At 40.7% G+C, this 14,760-nt stretch overlaps 1 protein-coding gene across 1 annotated transcript in view; it reads left to right on the forward strand.

The window, feature by feature from the left end:
- The window catches only part of LOC122800013 (serine/threonine-protein phosphatase 2B catalytic subunit alpha isoform-like), a 2,229,074-nt gene that overhangs the window by 1,240,596 nt on the left and 973,718 nt on the right, over positions 1-14,760 (forward strand). The window contains exon 3 of the mRNA XM_044069477.1: positions 12,826-12,950. Within this exon, the coding sequence (XP_043925412.1) occupies positions 12,826-12,950 (125 nt within the window). The remainder of the gene's footprint in view (positions 1-12,825; positions 12,951-14,760) is intronic.

Raw genomic sequence — 14,760 nt, forward strand, 5'->3', positions numbered from 1 at the left:
TCAGACAGGCCACAGAGGGGTAGATACAGACGCTCCCGAGGAAGGCCTCAAATGCAAGCCTCTTATAGACCAAGACAGTGGACTGCTTCCACCCCTAGGGGAGGAGAGGACAGGTCGCAAGCTCATAGGAAACAGACTCAATGACTCCCTCTGTTGGGCTGCAGGAACTTCTTACCTGGAAGCCCCTCTCGGAGGAAAACTTTCTCTTTTTCACCTAAATTGGACTCATATAACCCAAGACAAGTGGGTTCTGGATGTAGTTTCAAGAGGTTACAAATTCCATTTTCATACCCTACCAAGGCCAAGCGGATGGCCAGATCTTCCAAAACATCAATGGTCAGAGGCCTTAAACCAGGTGGAAGCTCTCTTGGCTGTGAAAGCCATAGAACTAGTTCCACTTTCAGAAACGGGACAAGGTTTTTACTCAAGGCTCTTTCTAGTCCCCAGGAAGCAAAATTCATGGAGACCCATTCTGGATCTGTCAGTCTTGAACACTTTTCTAGAGATACCAAAATTCAAGATGCTTACTCTACAGCAGCTACTTCCAATGCTGACCAAAAATGCATGGATGGTGACTTTGGATTTAAAGGAGGCATATTTATACATTCCCATCAGGCAGGAACGCAGAAAATACCTCAGGTTCAAGGCCGGGTCAAGGCGCTATCAATTCTCTGCGCTGCCCTTTGGATTGTCTACTGCGTCCAGGGTCTTTACCAAATGCCTGGCTCCAGTAGTAGCTTATTGCAGACTCAAGGGAATTCAAATTTACCCTTATCTGGACGACTGCCTTATTCAGGCAGACAGCAAGGATGTCTTACTCCAGCATCTAGAGTTTGTTCAGAATCTTCTCAAGTTCCTGGGATTCACTGTAAACATAAAAAAGTCAAATTTGACACCCTCACAACAGATAATATTTCTGGGCGCTTCTCTAAATACAACAACTCAGATGGCATTTCTGACATATGAAAAACAATTACAGCTGGCCTCAACTTTCAAAACCTTGGCAACTTTAACTCAGCTATCTGCAAGGAGATTCCTGCAGGCTTTGGGTTACATGGCCTCCTGCATCCTTCTCGTACCATATGCAAGGCTACATATGAGGAAAATACAGTGGTACCTAAAAAGTGTATGGTCTCAGCATTGCCACAGTTTAGACATACTGATCTCCGTCCTGCCTTGTCTTCAAAAGGAATTTCTTTGGTGGTCCAAGGCATGTACTCTGAACAAAGGAAAACCCTTCTGTCTGCCTCCTGCCACTCAGATACTGACCACGGATGCCTCAGATTATGCATGGGGAGCCCATTTTCAGGGCAACTGTCTCCAGGGCCTTTGGACAAAGGATCAGAAGCACCTACATATCAATTTAAAGGAAATGTTAGCTGTACAGAAAGCTCTATTGGCCTTCAGGAATCTTCTGCAACCAGGACAGCTACTGATATGGACAGACAACACCACAGTTATGTGGTACATAAACAAGCATGGGGGATCTCATTCCTATCCCCTTTGCAGACTAGCCATGGATCTCTGGAACACAGCTCTAGCTTGCAATCTGGACCTTCAAGCACAGTTTCTACCAGGGAAGCAAAACTTCCTGGCAGACAGTCTGAGCAGAAACCTTTCGGACCCACACGAATGGATGCTGGACACCGAAATATTCAAGATGATTACTGCAGTCTGGGGATGTCCTCACATAGACCTCTTTGCATCCCACCTCAATCATCAACTACAGATTTTTTGCACCAGGACTTTCCACGAACAAGCTTGGAAAGTGGATGCACTATCATTCAGTTGGAGAAACCTCTCGGGATATGCCTTTCCACCTCTTCCTCTTCTTCCACGAGTATTATTAAAGATCAAACGGGACAAGCCCAAGATGATAATCTTGCTGGCCCCAAATTGGCCTCGACAGTTTTGGTACCCAACACTGAAAAACCTTTGTCTGGAGCCCCCTTGGGTTTTACCACAGACTTTGAACCTTCTGTCCCAACACCAGGGTCAGGTTCTACATTCCCATGTCAAAACTCTCAGCCTGGTGGCCTGGTTAATCCAGGGTCTTTGAATCATTCTCTCTTACCCAAGCAGGCTTTAGATGTCATTTTAGAAGCCAGTCTTCCTAGCACTAGGAAATCTTATGCAGGAAAATGGAAAAGATTTTGTTCCTGGATGCAGGCTCAGGATTCTGATCCTCTTATTCCTAACATTCCTCAGATTTTACTTTACCTGACAGACCTCTTACATAAGGGTCTCTCTTTCTCTTCCATAAAGATTCATGCCTCTGCTATTTCTGCTCATTATAATACAGACCCTCCAATCTTTTCCCACCAGCTCATGAGACAGTTTCTCAGAGGAACTAAGAACTTAAGGCCCCCTAGATCTCCTCCCATTCCTGCTTGGGATCTCAACTATGTTTTGGAAAAGCTCACCTTACCTCCTTTTGAGCCTGCTGCCACATCTGACATCAAGTTTTTATCTTGGAAGACAGCCATCCTGTTAGCTCTGACCTCTGCCAGGAGAGTTTCAGAGTTGCAAGCTCTTATGGCTGTAGAACCTTATATTATTTTTCATCAAGACAGGGTGTCTTTAAGGACTAATCCTACTTTCATGCCTAAGGTGGTTTCCAAAGTGGCTTTAAATCAAACTATTCACTTGCCAACTTTTTTCCCTAGTCCTCAAAATAGGGGGGAAAGGATCTTGCATTCCTTGGATGTACACAGACAACTATGTTTTTACCTGGACAGAACCAAGAACATCAGGAAATCAGAGCAATTGTATGTTTCTTATGCTTCAAGTTCCCAAGGTAAAGCCATTTCAAAACAGACCATTTCTAAATAGATTGCTCGTGGAATCAGATTTTGCTATTCACACCATGGAAAGCAAATCCCAGGGAGTATAAGGACTCACTCTACCAGAGCTGCTGCCACTTCTGCTGCCTTCCTCAGGGGAGTTCCTACCAAAGACATTTTGGAAGCTGCAACTTGGAGTTCAGTGCATACTTTTTCCAAGCACTACAATCTACCTCTCTACTCTAAGTCTAGGGCAGGCTTTGCTTCTGCAGTCTTGCAGGGTCTTATAGCCGCCCCCTCTACTTTATGACCACCTCCCTTTCATTCTGCTTTGGGATTCTGCCCTACAGTCATGACTGCAACAGTGAAACACAGTTGTGTACACTTACCATAAATGTAGATGTTCGAGTGTCTTCATTGTTGCAGTCTGGGTTTCCCTCCCTCCTGTCCCCTCTTATTTTTTCTTTTGTGTGATTCCTTTTTTCACCCTTCTTCTGAGGTGTATTTGCAAAGGGTATGGGACCTTACTCATTTTGGAACTTCTGACATCTGGGCAAGAAAAACTGGAGAACATGGTGTCGGTTGTCAGCTTTGTACTCCTGGCACTCTGACGTCAGGGAGCATGGCTGAACAGCCGACGCCGGACCAAGACTTTGGGATTCTGGCCAACCGAGGACTGCCTGCCAGCAGGGAGAACCCTACAGTCATGACTGCAACAGTGAAGACACTCGAACATTACATTTATGGTAAGTGTACACAACTGTACTTTCTTGCTCAAAACCAGGATAAATTGTATCCTCAAATGTGAGAAAGTACCTTTTCATTTCTTATACCTCCTTACTCTCCCTTCTTCATTTACTTCCTTACTGCTATCAAATTCTCTTTCCCTGGCTTTCTCTCTAAATATAGTATAAGCCTTCCCCCCCTCACTTCATATTGCAATTCCTGTTTCTGTTAGACTAATCTACCTTTAATTTCTATATAAACTGTCTAAAATGTCAATAAATATTAAATGATTGTCATATACCTTGTATAGATTCTTAACTAATGTTTTTATATTATGTTTAATTTGTTATAATTATTTAAACTGCAGATGCTTTTGTTTTATTTTTGAAAATTAAGCTGCGGTGGTGCAGCAGTTAGCTTTGCTGCCTCACAGCAAGAGGTTCTCCCGTTTTATTCTCGGCTGGAGCACCTTCTGTGTGGAGTCTGCATGTCCTCCCCGTGGTCAAGTGACATTAAAGACATGTAGGTAGGTGCGAGCGTGAATGGGACGTGTCTTCGTTGAAGGTTGGGCGTCGGGCTGGCAACTCGGCACTGTAAAATCCACTGCCAATCATGAGCGGACCAGAGTTCCGCTGTGGCGAAAAAGCCGAAAGACTAGTAGTAGTAGTGGATAAAATTATTTTTCTTAAAATAGTTTGTAGTAATTTGGAGCTTTTCTTCCCAAGTCTCTGCTGAAATGGGCTTCGACCCAGTTGAACTTTCCTGGTAATCAAATGTCAATAAGTAAATAAGTAAATGAAAATAAATAAATAAGCTTGACCTGCCCTTGATGAATCCAAACTGAGACAAGTCCAGTGTTTGGAGGTTCCCTAGGTCTTGATTGATTAGTAGCATAAGTCTTTCCATGGCTTTGCATATGAGGCTGGTCAGACTTATTGGTCTGCAATTGCCTGGGTCTGTGGAAGGTCCTCCTTTATGCAGTATAACTGTAACTGTTCCCCATTCGGTTGGTACAAAACCTGTATGGAGGCAGAGACTGAACAGTGTTGCTAGAGGTGGAGCTAGATTGTGCTTCATTCTATTTAAGATGCATCCAGGGATATTGTCAGGACCTCTTGATGCTTTTAGTTTTTGATAGTCATTTTAGGACTTGATGTTTTGTGATAGCTGGAGTCAAACCAGTTTTAGGTATTTCTTGAGGGACAGATGCAGGGAAACGAGAGGTAATGTTAGAGCTAAATTTATTGGCTAGTAGGTTCGCTATATCTTCTGCCTCACTGTAGGTGACATCATTCACAATCAGCTCATGGCACCCCTGCATATGCTTTTGAGATTTCAAACATATCTAAAAAATGCCTCAGTAGTTAAAGTATTTTAATGCCTGTTGTCTATGCATTATAAAGAAAATGAAAATGAAATTCAAATGTATCTAGAAAGCAGAATTGCAAAATACAGTGATTAAAAAATCATAAGAAAATGACTTGGCCACATCACAAATAAAAAAAATATATTGAAATATCTTTAATACCTTGGCTTTGCCTTCATGAAGTTAAAAAAAAAAACAGGAACAAGCAAACATCACATATGTATAGACAAGTGGTTAAAACACCATAAGAACAATAAAAAATATAAATGAGATTAAAAATTAAGACATCTTAAAAGCTGATGTGGTACCCTTTTAAGACTGTAGGTAGAATCCCTCAAAGGGTAGTATTTCAGAGACCAGTAAAAGGAATACTTGGAATCACTTGTCAAAATCGGGGAGGGTCGATGGTTCCAGAGAACCAGCCTGAGGCAGGCAAAAGACAAATGCATTCAGCAAGTCGGTTTAGAGGATTAAGGAGCTGTTAATGAGCCATTTCCTGTCATCCAGTGGTACAAGGTTTGACTCCCTCGGCCTGCATTGCCTAACTCTGTAACTCTGAGCAAGTTACTTAAAAAGACCCTACTTCTGGCCTGAGTGATGTATATGAGTAAAGACTATAGATGTACAAAATAATAACACGTACTTAGAAGAGGGACTGTAACTGTAAACAGTAGTAAGAGAAACTAAATTTATATGTGTATGGTAAATGCTGTCATGTGGAACAGTTCATAACACTTTACAAGTCATATTCATAGGATCATAGGAGGTTACTAGGCTATTGGCCCTGAGGCCCATATAAGCTTAGCCAAGAGTTTAGCCCATGTTTAGATAAGTCTTCACCCAAAGCCTCTGTCCAGCAGGGACACAGATGGACTCCCAGGGGTGTATTTTCTGTTTCCCATCCAGGTTGCACTTAAAAAGGGCTAATGAGGTACTCTGCTTGATGTGGAGAGAGAGTCTATTTCACAGATGGGGGAGTCTCTGGGACACAAATCTTTCCCACCAACAAGTCTTATTTAATATACAGACCAGGTTGAGGTCACGCGTATGGGTTGATCGAGTGGAGCTTCATTTGCGGATATGCAACAGTCCCATCAAGGTAGGGTCTGAGATTGCTTTGTATGCCAGACAGAGGTCACCTCAGAGGAGTCTGTGTGAAACTGAGTAGAGGGACAGGGCTTTTAGCCTGTCTGTGTAGGGTAGATGTTTGAGGTCCTGGATTCTCCTGGTGAGGAACCTCTGTGGTTTCTCCAGCTGCTGCATGTGGTTTGTGAGGTACATGCCGAAGGGGGCGTTGTACTCAATAATTGGCCTTATAAGCGAATAATACAGGGATGTTATGACCTCTTTGTCCCTGGATGAGAAACCATTACAAATGAGGTGGGCCATGTAGAAAGCTTTTCGTACAACTAAAGCAACATGGTGGTCAAAAGTCAGGTTGCTGTCAACCTGGGTGCCCCAAATCTCTCACTACTGGTTGTGTATTTAGGACTTTGTTATTAATGTGATAATGTGGGTACATCACTCTCCCTAAAATGGATGATAATGCATTTTTTGGCATTCAGCTTGAGGCTGTGTTTCTGGCACCAGTCATTTGTTCAGGTGAGACCCTCTTGGAGGACGTCCACATCACTTGGGGAATTGATGACTGCACCCAGCTTAAACCTCATAACTGTCATCCAGCATAAAAATAATGCTGGTAAATCACTCTTTCCCAGCACCATTGCCAAAACCTGGAACACACTACCAATTCAAACAACTTCTACTACCACCTTTAATCATTTAAAAAACTCCTTAAAACCCACTACTTAAGTAACTGGTTATGCTCATGCCACTTCCCAGGTTAATCCATACCAAGTGAATTGTTTCACGTGTTCAGCTAATTATAATCAGATTTGCCCTGAAAGCTTGTAAACCCATTTATATATACCTTATAAACCTATAACTAAAGTTTTAAGTTTACTATGTACCTCAATGTTTTACTATGTACCACAGAGTTTACTGTGTACCTCAATGATTGCCTACTGGACTGTCTAACTAGAATTGTTAACTTGTAACAAATTATGTATGAATACTATTTGTATGCTATATTTTCTTTTCTCTCATGTACTGTATTATATTGTACTGTGGAGCTTTTCTCCCTGGACCTCTGCTCAAAATGGTCCGGTGTCCAGTCGTACTTTCCTGGTAAACAAATGTAAAATAAAAGTAAAATAAAAATGATGATCCATTCCATGGCCTTGCAGATCAGGCTAGTTAGGTTGATGGGTCTATAATTTCCCAGATCGGTGGATGCTCCACCTTTGTGTAAATGGATGACAGTGACTGTCCTCCACTTGGCTGGGACAAAGCCAGTACTCAAGCTTTGCTTGAATAGGGTGCCTAATGGTGCTGCAGGTTCATGGCTGAGTTCATGTAAGATGCAGTCTGGGATGTTATTGGTTCCCATGGAGGCTGTATTTTTTGCCTTTGAGAAGGCAGTGATGACCTGTTCCCTAGAGATAAGAGGTGGGGGGCAGGTACTGGGGATGTCCTGATTTACTGATGGGGGTACAGAGGGGAGAAGATTCTGCTGAATCTGTCAGCCAGTAGATTGGCTACATCTACAGCATTTATGTATGTGGTATCCTTGACCACCAGTTCTGAACAGATCTGGGTGCTTCCTTTGAGACTGGGAACATATGTAAAGAAGGCTTTATAATTGTCTCTAGTAGATGTGACCAATTTGGACTCAAAGTCAGCTTTAGAGGATTTCACTAGTGCTCTTATTTACTTGTTCAGGCTAAGGAGAGATTGCTTCCAATTGGGAACCTGCTCCTTCTGGATCCTGGACAGCATTTTTTTTCCTTTTGTTATACAGTTTATTTATTGCAGATGTCCACCAGACAGTTTTACTCTTCCTTGCGGAGGATGATTTTGCCCTGTCAGGTATTCCTGATACCATGCATCTGTATAAGTTCTCGTATAGTACTTTGGTGTAGATTTGGGCATTGGTGCCAGTTCTTACAGTGGGGGAGGGGGTTGTGAAGCTGTTTATACCATCCCTCAGGAGGTTGTAATCAGCTTTGGAGAAGTTTTTTGTTTGACCCTAGCTAGAGAGGGGGTCAGGGGAGATGGTCACTTTGAAAGTGACCGCTTTATGGTTGGATTTTACCAAGGAGGATGATACTGTAGGGGTGCTGCAATGGTTACTCATGTTGGTTAATACCAAGTCCAAAATATTATCACCTCTTGCGGGGGTAATGATTAGCTGTTCCAAGGTATTTGCATTGATAAAATCGAGGAATCACTGGGCATTTGTGTTCTGGCATGAGTAGTTTTTCCAATCTATGGTTGGGTAATTAAAGTCACCCAAGATCAGGGCAAAGGGTTGAATCTTGATAGATCTGAAGAGGTACCAGATAGGAGGAGTGGGCATCTTGAGTCAAATGTGGGAGCCTGTAGCTAGCTATAATTTAAAGAGTGTCTTGTCAATGGTTAACTGCACCTGGAGTGTATCCTGTGTGTCATACTGTTTGACTAGTCTGGAGGGGTGTGTGTGTGTGTGTGTGTATGTGTGTGTGTGTGTGTGTGTGTGTGTGTGTGTGTGTGTGTGTGTGTGTGTGTGTGTGTGTGTGTGTGTGTGTGTTTAATATATATTGAAACTCCACCTCCACCTCCTTTGGCTTTGCTGCCCACAGTTTGGGATCTGAATGTATGATAGGATGAGTAATCAGGTAAGGCTGGGGTGGTCTCTACAGCTTTGAACCAGGTTTCTGTGACTGCACAAATGTTGGCATCTTCCAGGATTAAGATTTCTTTCAATGAGTGCAGTTTCATGTTTAGACTCCTAGCATTTAGCAGCATGACCTTTAATTTGCATTTTGTTGAAATGTTTATGTTGGTAGTATCAACTTTGTGACTTTTCCTAAAAAAAGGCACTATGGGAGAGGCAAGGGCCTTTGCCAAAAGCCTGAAGCCCAAGTGAGACAGATGCAGGCCACCTATAGCAAAGCATTGTGGTCTGTCGATCATATCTTCCCAGGCTGTCAGGTACTGGATTCCCCTGGAATGACACCAGAAAATAAGCCAAGAAGTCAATCATTTTCTGTTTGTATTGACGGATCATTCTGGGTGATAGTACAGTGCTGCTTAAGGCTAGGGACATACCTGCCTGGGACACATATTCAGCGAGCTCAATCATGTCCCTCTTCACATATAGTTCAGGGAGGTGTGTCTCAAGTTGTCCATGCCAACATGGATTATGACAGTCATAGCAGTGCCTGTTGTTGAGAGACTTGAGTGTATGTGTTATATGGCGGATTCTGGCACCTGACAAACAACTAACCATGACTTTCTCCTTATCCAGCCTGGTGAGAGGCACATCTTTGGGTCTCACAATGGAGTCTCCTATGACTAATATGTTGGGTTTATAGTTAGGCCTTAGGGCTGCGAGACACTGGTGTGTGCACTATTGCATGGTATGTGGTGTGGAGTTCTCATGTGTTTTTGCCTGTGAGGTCTCCTTTGTTTGGGTTTATTTTTGTTGAGAACCTCCGCATATGTGGATGTGTGTTGTATAGTTGTGAGTGGTGTGTGAGGTGTAGTGATCGTGTTGACAACCTTATCAGTGCCAGATATACTGGCTTGTGAGGGAGAGAGCATAGACTCTAGCTTCTTTATGTAATTACATCTCTCACAAATTGTATTCCTAGGTGGTAGTAGTAGATGGTTGTCCGTGTACGTGAGTCAGTTGCTACACTGTCTCAAGATGCCCATATCAACCAGGCTGGCAGGAGAAACCGTAGGAAATTGTCCATCCATATTTGTCAGAATCTGAGGAGAGCAAAGGGATAGGCCTAAAGCACAAGTGCTTAAACCAAAACTAAGAGGTGTAGAATAACACTTAAAATGTAAACAGCCTAAAAACAAGCAGTAATAATTGCAGCAGAGAAGATGCAATTGAACACTTTAGAGAACAAGTAGCAGAAAAACAAAGATGAAATAATAGAGTAGGAGGAGGAAACACAAATACTGTAAAAGCAGCTGAATAATTGTTTTAGTAATGTGGAAAGGGAGAAAGGAGGAACAGAAGATAATTCAAGGCTAAGAAACTAAGGAGGTTGGCCTTTCCAGATGTTCTCTCTGTATTAGGTAGAATGAGCTAATGATACTGGACTGGCAGGAGGAGTGTCCCAGATAAAATTTACAGTAGGGGCAGGCAAGTGCAAAGCCACCAAGTATGCTACAGCTACTAGCTACACTGTTTTAGACAGAAAACACTACAGAAATGTTTATCACAGCAGAAAAACAGCAGTGAGATACTAAATTAAAGTTTTAAACAGATAAAGGAGCAAGGAGATTCTAGAGAATGCTTTTAACTGCAAACACATCAGTTATATGATACACTCCTTGGCAGGAAATCAGAACAATGAAACAGATGCTTAACAAATGGAGAAAATTACCAGTTAATACCTTTCACACAGTGAAACTAGCTAAAAAAGCTTTACAAACAGTGTGACTAACAAAAGTGATTTAACAGACCCTGTAAGGCAGACAATTTCATTACAACAGTGCACATTAGTTTATAGTAATAAAATACAGTAAAAAGTAGGAGCAGACAATAAAAAAGTACTGTAAATGGTTAGAATAAGCGATAACTAGTAAAAATAAGCAAAAAACAGGATACTTATTGTTATGTATCACAGATCAGAGTTGTGGTCAGTGCCCCTTCTCCAGTCAGCTCATTGTGAATAAGCAAAAATCCTCTCAAAGGCAGGGCTTAAATACCAGAAGGTACAAACCTGAAACAACTTAAAAAAAAGCTCAAAAGAACCAATGAGTGCTTACTCCAAGACCTAGACCAGCCAACCTTTACCCGCCAGTGGCCAATCAACACAATCCTCTCACTAAAGCGAAGAAAGGCTTCTGCTAATCCAAGATAGCTTGGAACATGTGCTCAGAACAAACAGCCACTGCAAACAAACAACCAGGCCCAGAGACAGCAAATCTGAACTGGCCTATGCTACAGTTAATACCTACACTATTTTAGGCAGCAAACACTACAGAAATATTTACTGCAGCAGAAAACAGCAGTGTGACACTAAATGGAAGTTTTAAACAGATAAAGTCATTGTATTAGGCACATCAAAGACTGAAGGGTTCTGCTTTGGAACCTCAAAAATACAAATTCTTGAAACTTATAAGATTAAGCCCAAATGCTAGAATCACATTAGACTGAAAAACACAAAACACACAGTACCCCTGCACCACCTGCAACTAATATAGTCCAACTCTGAGATCATACAACAGTGGGGAAAGGACCAATACCCCACTCTCTGCTATGTAGCAATTCCACACAGTCCAGGTCTTGGCAAAAAGAAACATTGTTTTGTTTCTTTTTGCCATTTTGATCTTATGTGATTTGAAATTTATTGACTCTCTCTTGTAAGTTTCATGGATTTATATTTTGGACGTGCAAAAGTGGAATGGACTGTGGAGGGTTCCTTAATCTGCAGAAGTATGTCCTGAAAGGGAATGATCCAGGCAAGGCATGCAACTTCACATATCAAATATATTGAGCAAAGCATAAGGTGGCACAGTGGTGCAGCAGGTAGAAGTGTCACATGGTTAAGTGAGTGTTGTGAGCAGTTTGTAAGAAGATAATGGAAGGTTCCAAGGAGATAATGGATTTTTCTAAGAAGGTAATGGGATGTTCAAAGAACTGCATTTTAACACAGTTCTTTAGTAATTCATGGCAGCACTGTGTCCCAACAGTTAGAGTAGCTGCCTTAAAACACTATGTTCTTCATTTGGGCTCTAAGCTGGGTTTCCTTTCTTGAAAAGTCTACATGTCTTCAGTATACCAGCAAGGCTTTTCAATAGGTGATGCAGTTCCTTCCATGTACCAAAGATATGCTATGGTTGAACTGGTGAGCATTCAAATTGTCCATAGTTGTACATGAGTTCAAAAGCATAGTAAGGGTGGGGGCAAAGGGGGCAGCTACTCTGGGTGCAAGTTATTAGGGGGCACAACTAGAAAATGCAGTTCCTGCATTCTTTTCTTCATGCATGAGGTGCCAGATCGGGGACCTGCACTGGGCTGTCGATGAACCAGCTATGGCTGTGCATGACATGCTTGTATGAATTAAACTGCATGTATATGTACATGCTGCCATGGACTGGTATCCGTCCAGGATTAGTTTCTCTGTCTAGGCTTTGGCCCCTCTGAATGCCTGAATTGGACAAAGCTGGAAATCAGGAAATGAATGAATGAATGAATGAATAAATGAATGAATAATTCAGCAACATTCTTATCAGCTATGCTTGGGGGATATTGACTGTCTGTAGGCAGCTTGTTAATACTTTTCCACAAAGTTTTGTTTATAATTAAGAAACTCTGTGCTCTCTGTTTAATGAAGTTCTTAAATTTATTTCTGTATATTGGCATAATGAGACAGGGATTTTATCAAAAATACATTTTATTCAGGTGTTATCCTCAGATATCATTACAGACTTTCCTTTGGCTGGCTGATATCCAAGAGAGAAATGGAATGTTTTACAATGAATGCCTTAAAAGGTACAGTTTCTGCTGGAATACCCATTAGAGTATCGAGTTTATCACTCTTAGCCTAGTGAGTGCTGTACTGTGAACCTTTCTTAGCCCTGACAATATGTTTTGTACAGAGGAAAAATGGTCCATGCAGCAGTATTTTTATGCATTTTTTCAAGCAGGGTTTTATTAGGTCTGTACAGCTTTAAACCATCTCCTTGTTAAACCAGTGTTACTCTTAGTAACAACTGTAACCTAACAAAATAAGGGATAATGAAATGCCTTTCAGTGATGAACAAACGACATACCTTACCTCTTGGCTCTAGTACTGGTGATCATGGTTGAGAAAATGTGATGCCTCCTACACATTAATCAGAGCTGTTCCCTAGTAACACAACTCTTTTTTTTATATATTTCAGTTTGCGGAGACATTCATGGTCAGTTTTTTGACCTGATGAAGTTGTTTGAAGTGGGCGGATCACCGGCCACAACTCGTTACTTATTCCTGGGAGATTATGTGGACAGGGGATACTTCAGTATTGAGGTAAGCAATTTCTTCATATATTCATAACAACCAAGTTAGTTTCATCTATAGTACTATTTCTTTCTCAGGCAGTTACTTTACATATAAATGTTTTTTAGCAGTCCTCTTGTAAAGTACTATCATTATGTTGCAGAAATTGTTGAAGTGTATTAATAATTAAGAAAATATATAAGCTGATTGAATGCGCCTAGATTTTTCAAAGCTGTATTTGTCTTGTGACATTTAACCATGTCATTTCAAAATGTAATAATACATATAAATAAGTTTTTTTCTGTAATTTTTATTACTTTATGTTTTGTCATATTTGAATTTAAAAGTGTGTAGAACTTTTAGTTTCTTGCTTTATTTGACTTTAATCTCTGAAATTGTCTGAAACTGTCAAGTGACATGGATAAAAGTGGACAAAAACAACAGCCTCCTAGGACAGGATGCTAAGTGATCAGATGTCAGTAATCACTTGATCTTCTTAACTAGTATACTTGCGACTTCACAGTTTAACTGCTCAAGAGAGATAACAGAGCGAATCCAGATCCTGGAGTGCTCTTTAGCTTAAGCCACTTTCACGCTGTTGCACTAGTAAATGCTGTGCTCTGAAGTACTCATGGCTTTCCACTAGTTTGCTGGAGTGCCTCCTTTGGAAAGCCTGCATCCTCTTCAGAACTCTTTTGCATGACTAGAAGTATTGTTGGGGTTTTAATTAGTTGAGTGAGTTTCTAAAGTTTTTATTGGAGTACCTCGTATTTTTTTAAACTGGCTGAATCATTGCTTCTGTTACATTTATTGCCACATTTGTTCATTTTTATCATTCATATTAAGACTCTCTGTGGGACTGTGGCACTTACATTTTATTTAAATGTATTATTATTTAAGCATTCATATACTTCTCATGAAACAAATTTGATGGCTGTTTCCTCCTTTATTTTAGAGCTTAGAAATTGACTATATTTTGAAAAATGTTGACTTTGTTTCTAACCTGTTGTTCAATTAAAGTGGGCATTTTTGATGATGCTGAAACATGTGAAGATCAGTTAGTACTGACTGCATTTAACAACTGCTGCCCAGTATTTTCTTTTCATTCTTAAGTCAGATAACTATATATATATATATATATATATATATATATATATATATATATACATACACACACACACACACACACACACACACACATGCATACACATATATGTAATTATATATATAGATATATATATATATATATATATATATATATATATATATATATATATATATATATATATATATATATATATATATATATATGTATATATGTGTATATTAGGTAGTATGCTAGTATGTGGTTATCTTTTGGGAACCAGTCACACATTTCTCATTTGTAAGATCTGTACACCTTTTTCTTTCAGAATGTTTAAAGTCATTAATAACCTCCCTGCGAGATAGGTTGGCTTGTTGATACTGGGGCAGCATGTCCACCCGCAAACAGGTATCCAAGTTTGTCTGGTCGCTCACAAACCTGGGGGATCAAGTGGCCAATGGCTGTCTTTCATGCATCCATGGAAGAAGGGTGGTGATTCAAGTCTTCTGTAGGATTTTCTTCTAGCAGAAACTAGAGATTAGTCTGGGATGAACTGTTTCACTAAATCAGACAGAGGCAGATCTAGGAAGTCATGGAACAAACGTGGCAGCGTGTGTCTGTATCCTTGGTATAAATGTTTCACATATTTTCCAGCAGGGGTGTCAGAATAGGCTAAGAAAATCACATGGTCACTCATGTGCGTACTTAAAAGATAACCCAGATTTTGTGATTCTGCATTTCCCATACTCACATCAG

This window comes from Protopterus annectens, chromosome 4.part0 (assembly GCF_019279795.1).
Source record: "Protopterus annectens isolate FY-2018-M chromosome 4.part0, PAN1.0, whole genome shotgun sequence".
Lineage (NCBI taxonomy): Eukaryota > Metazoa > Chordata > Ceratodontiformes > Protopteridae > Protopterus > Protopterus annectens.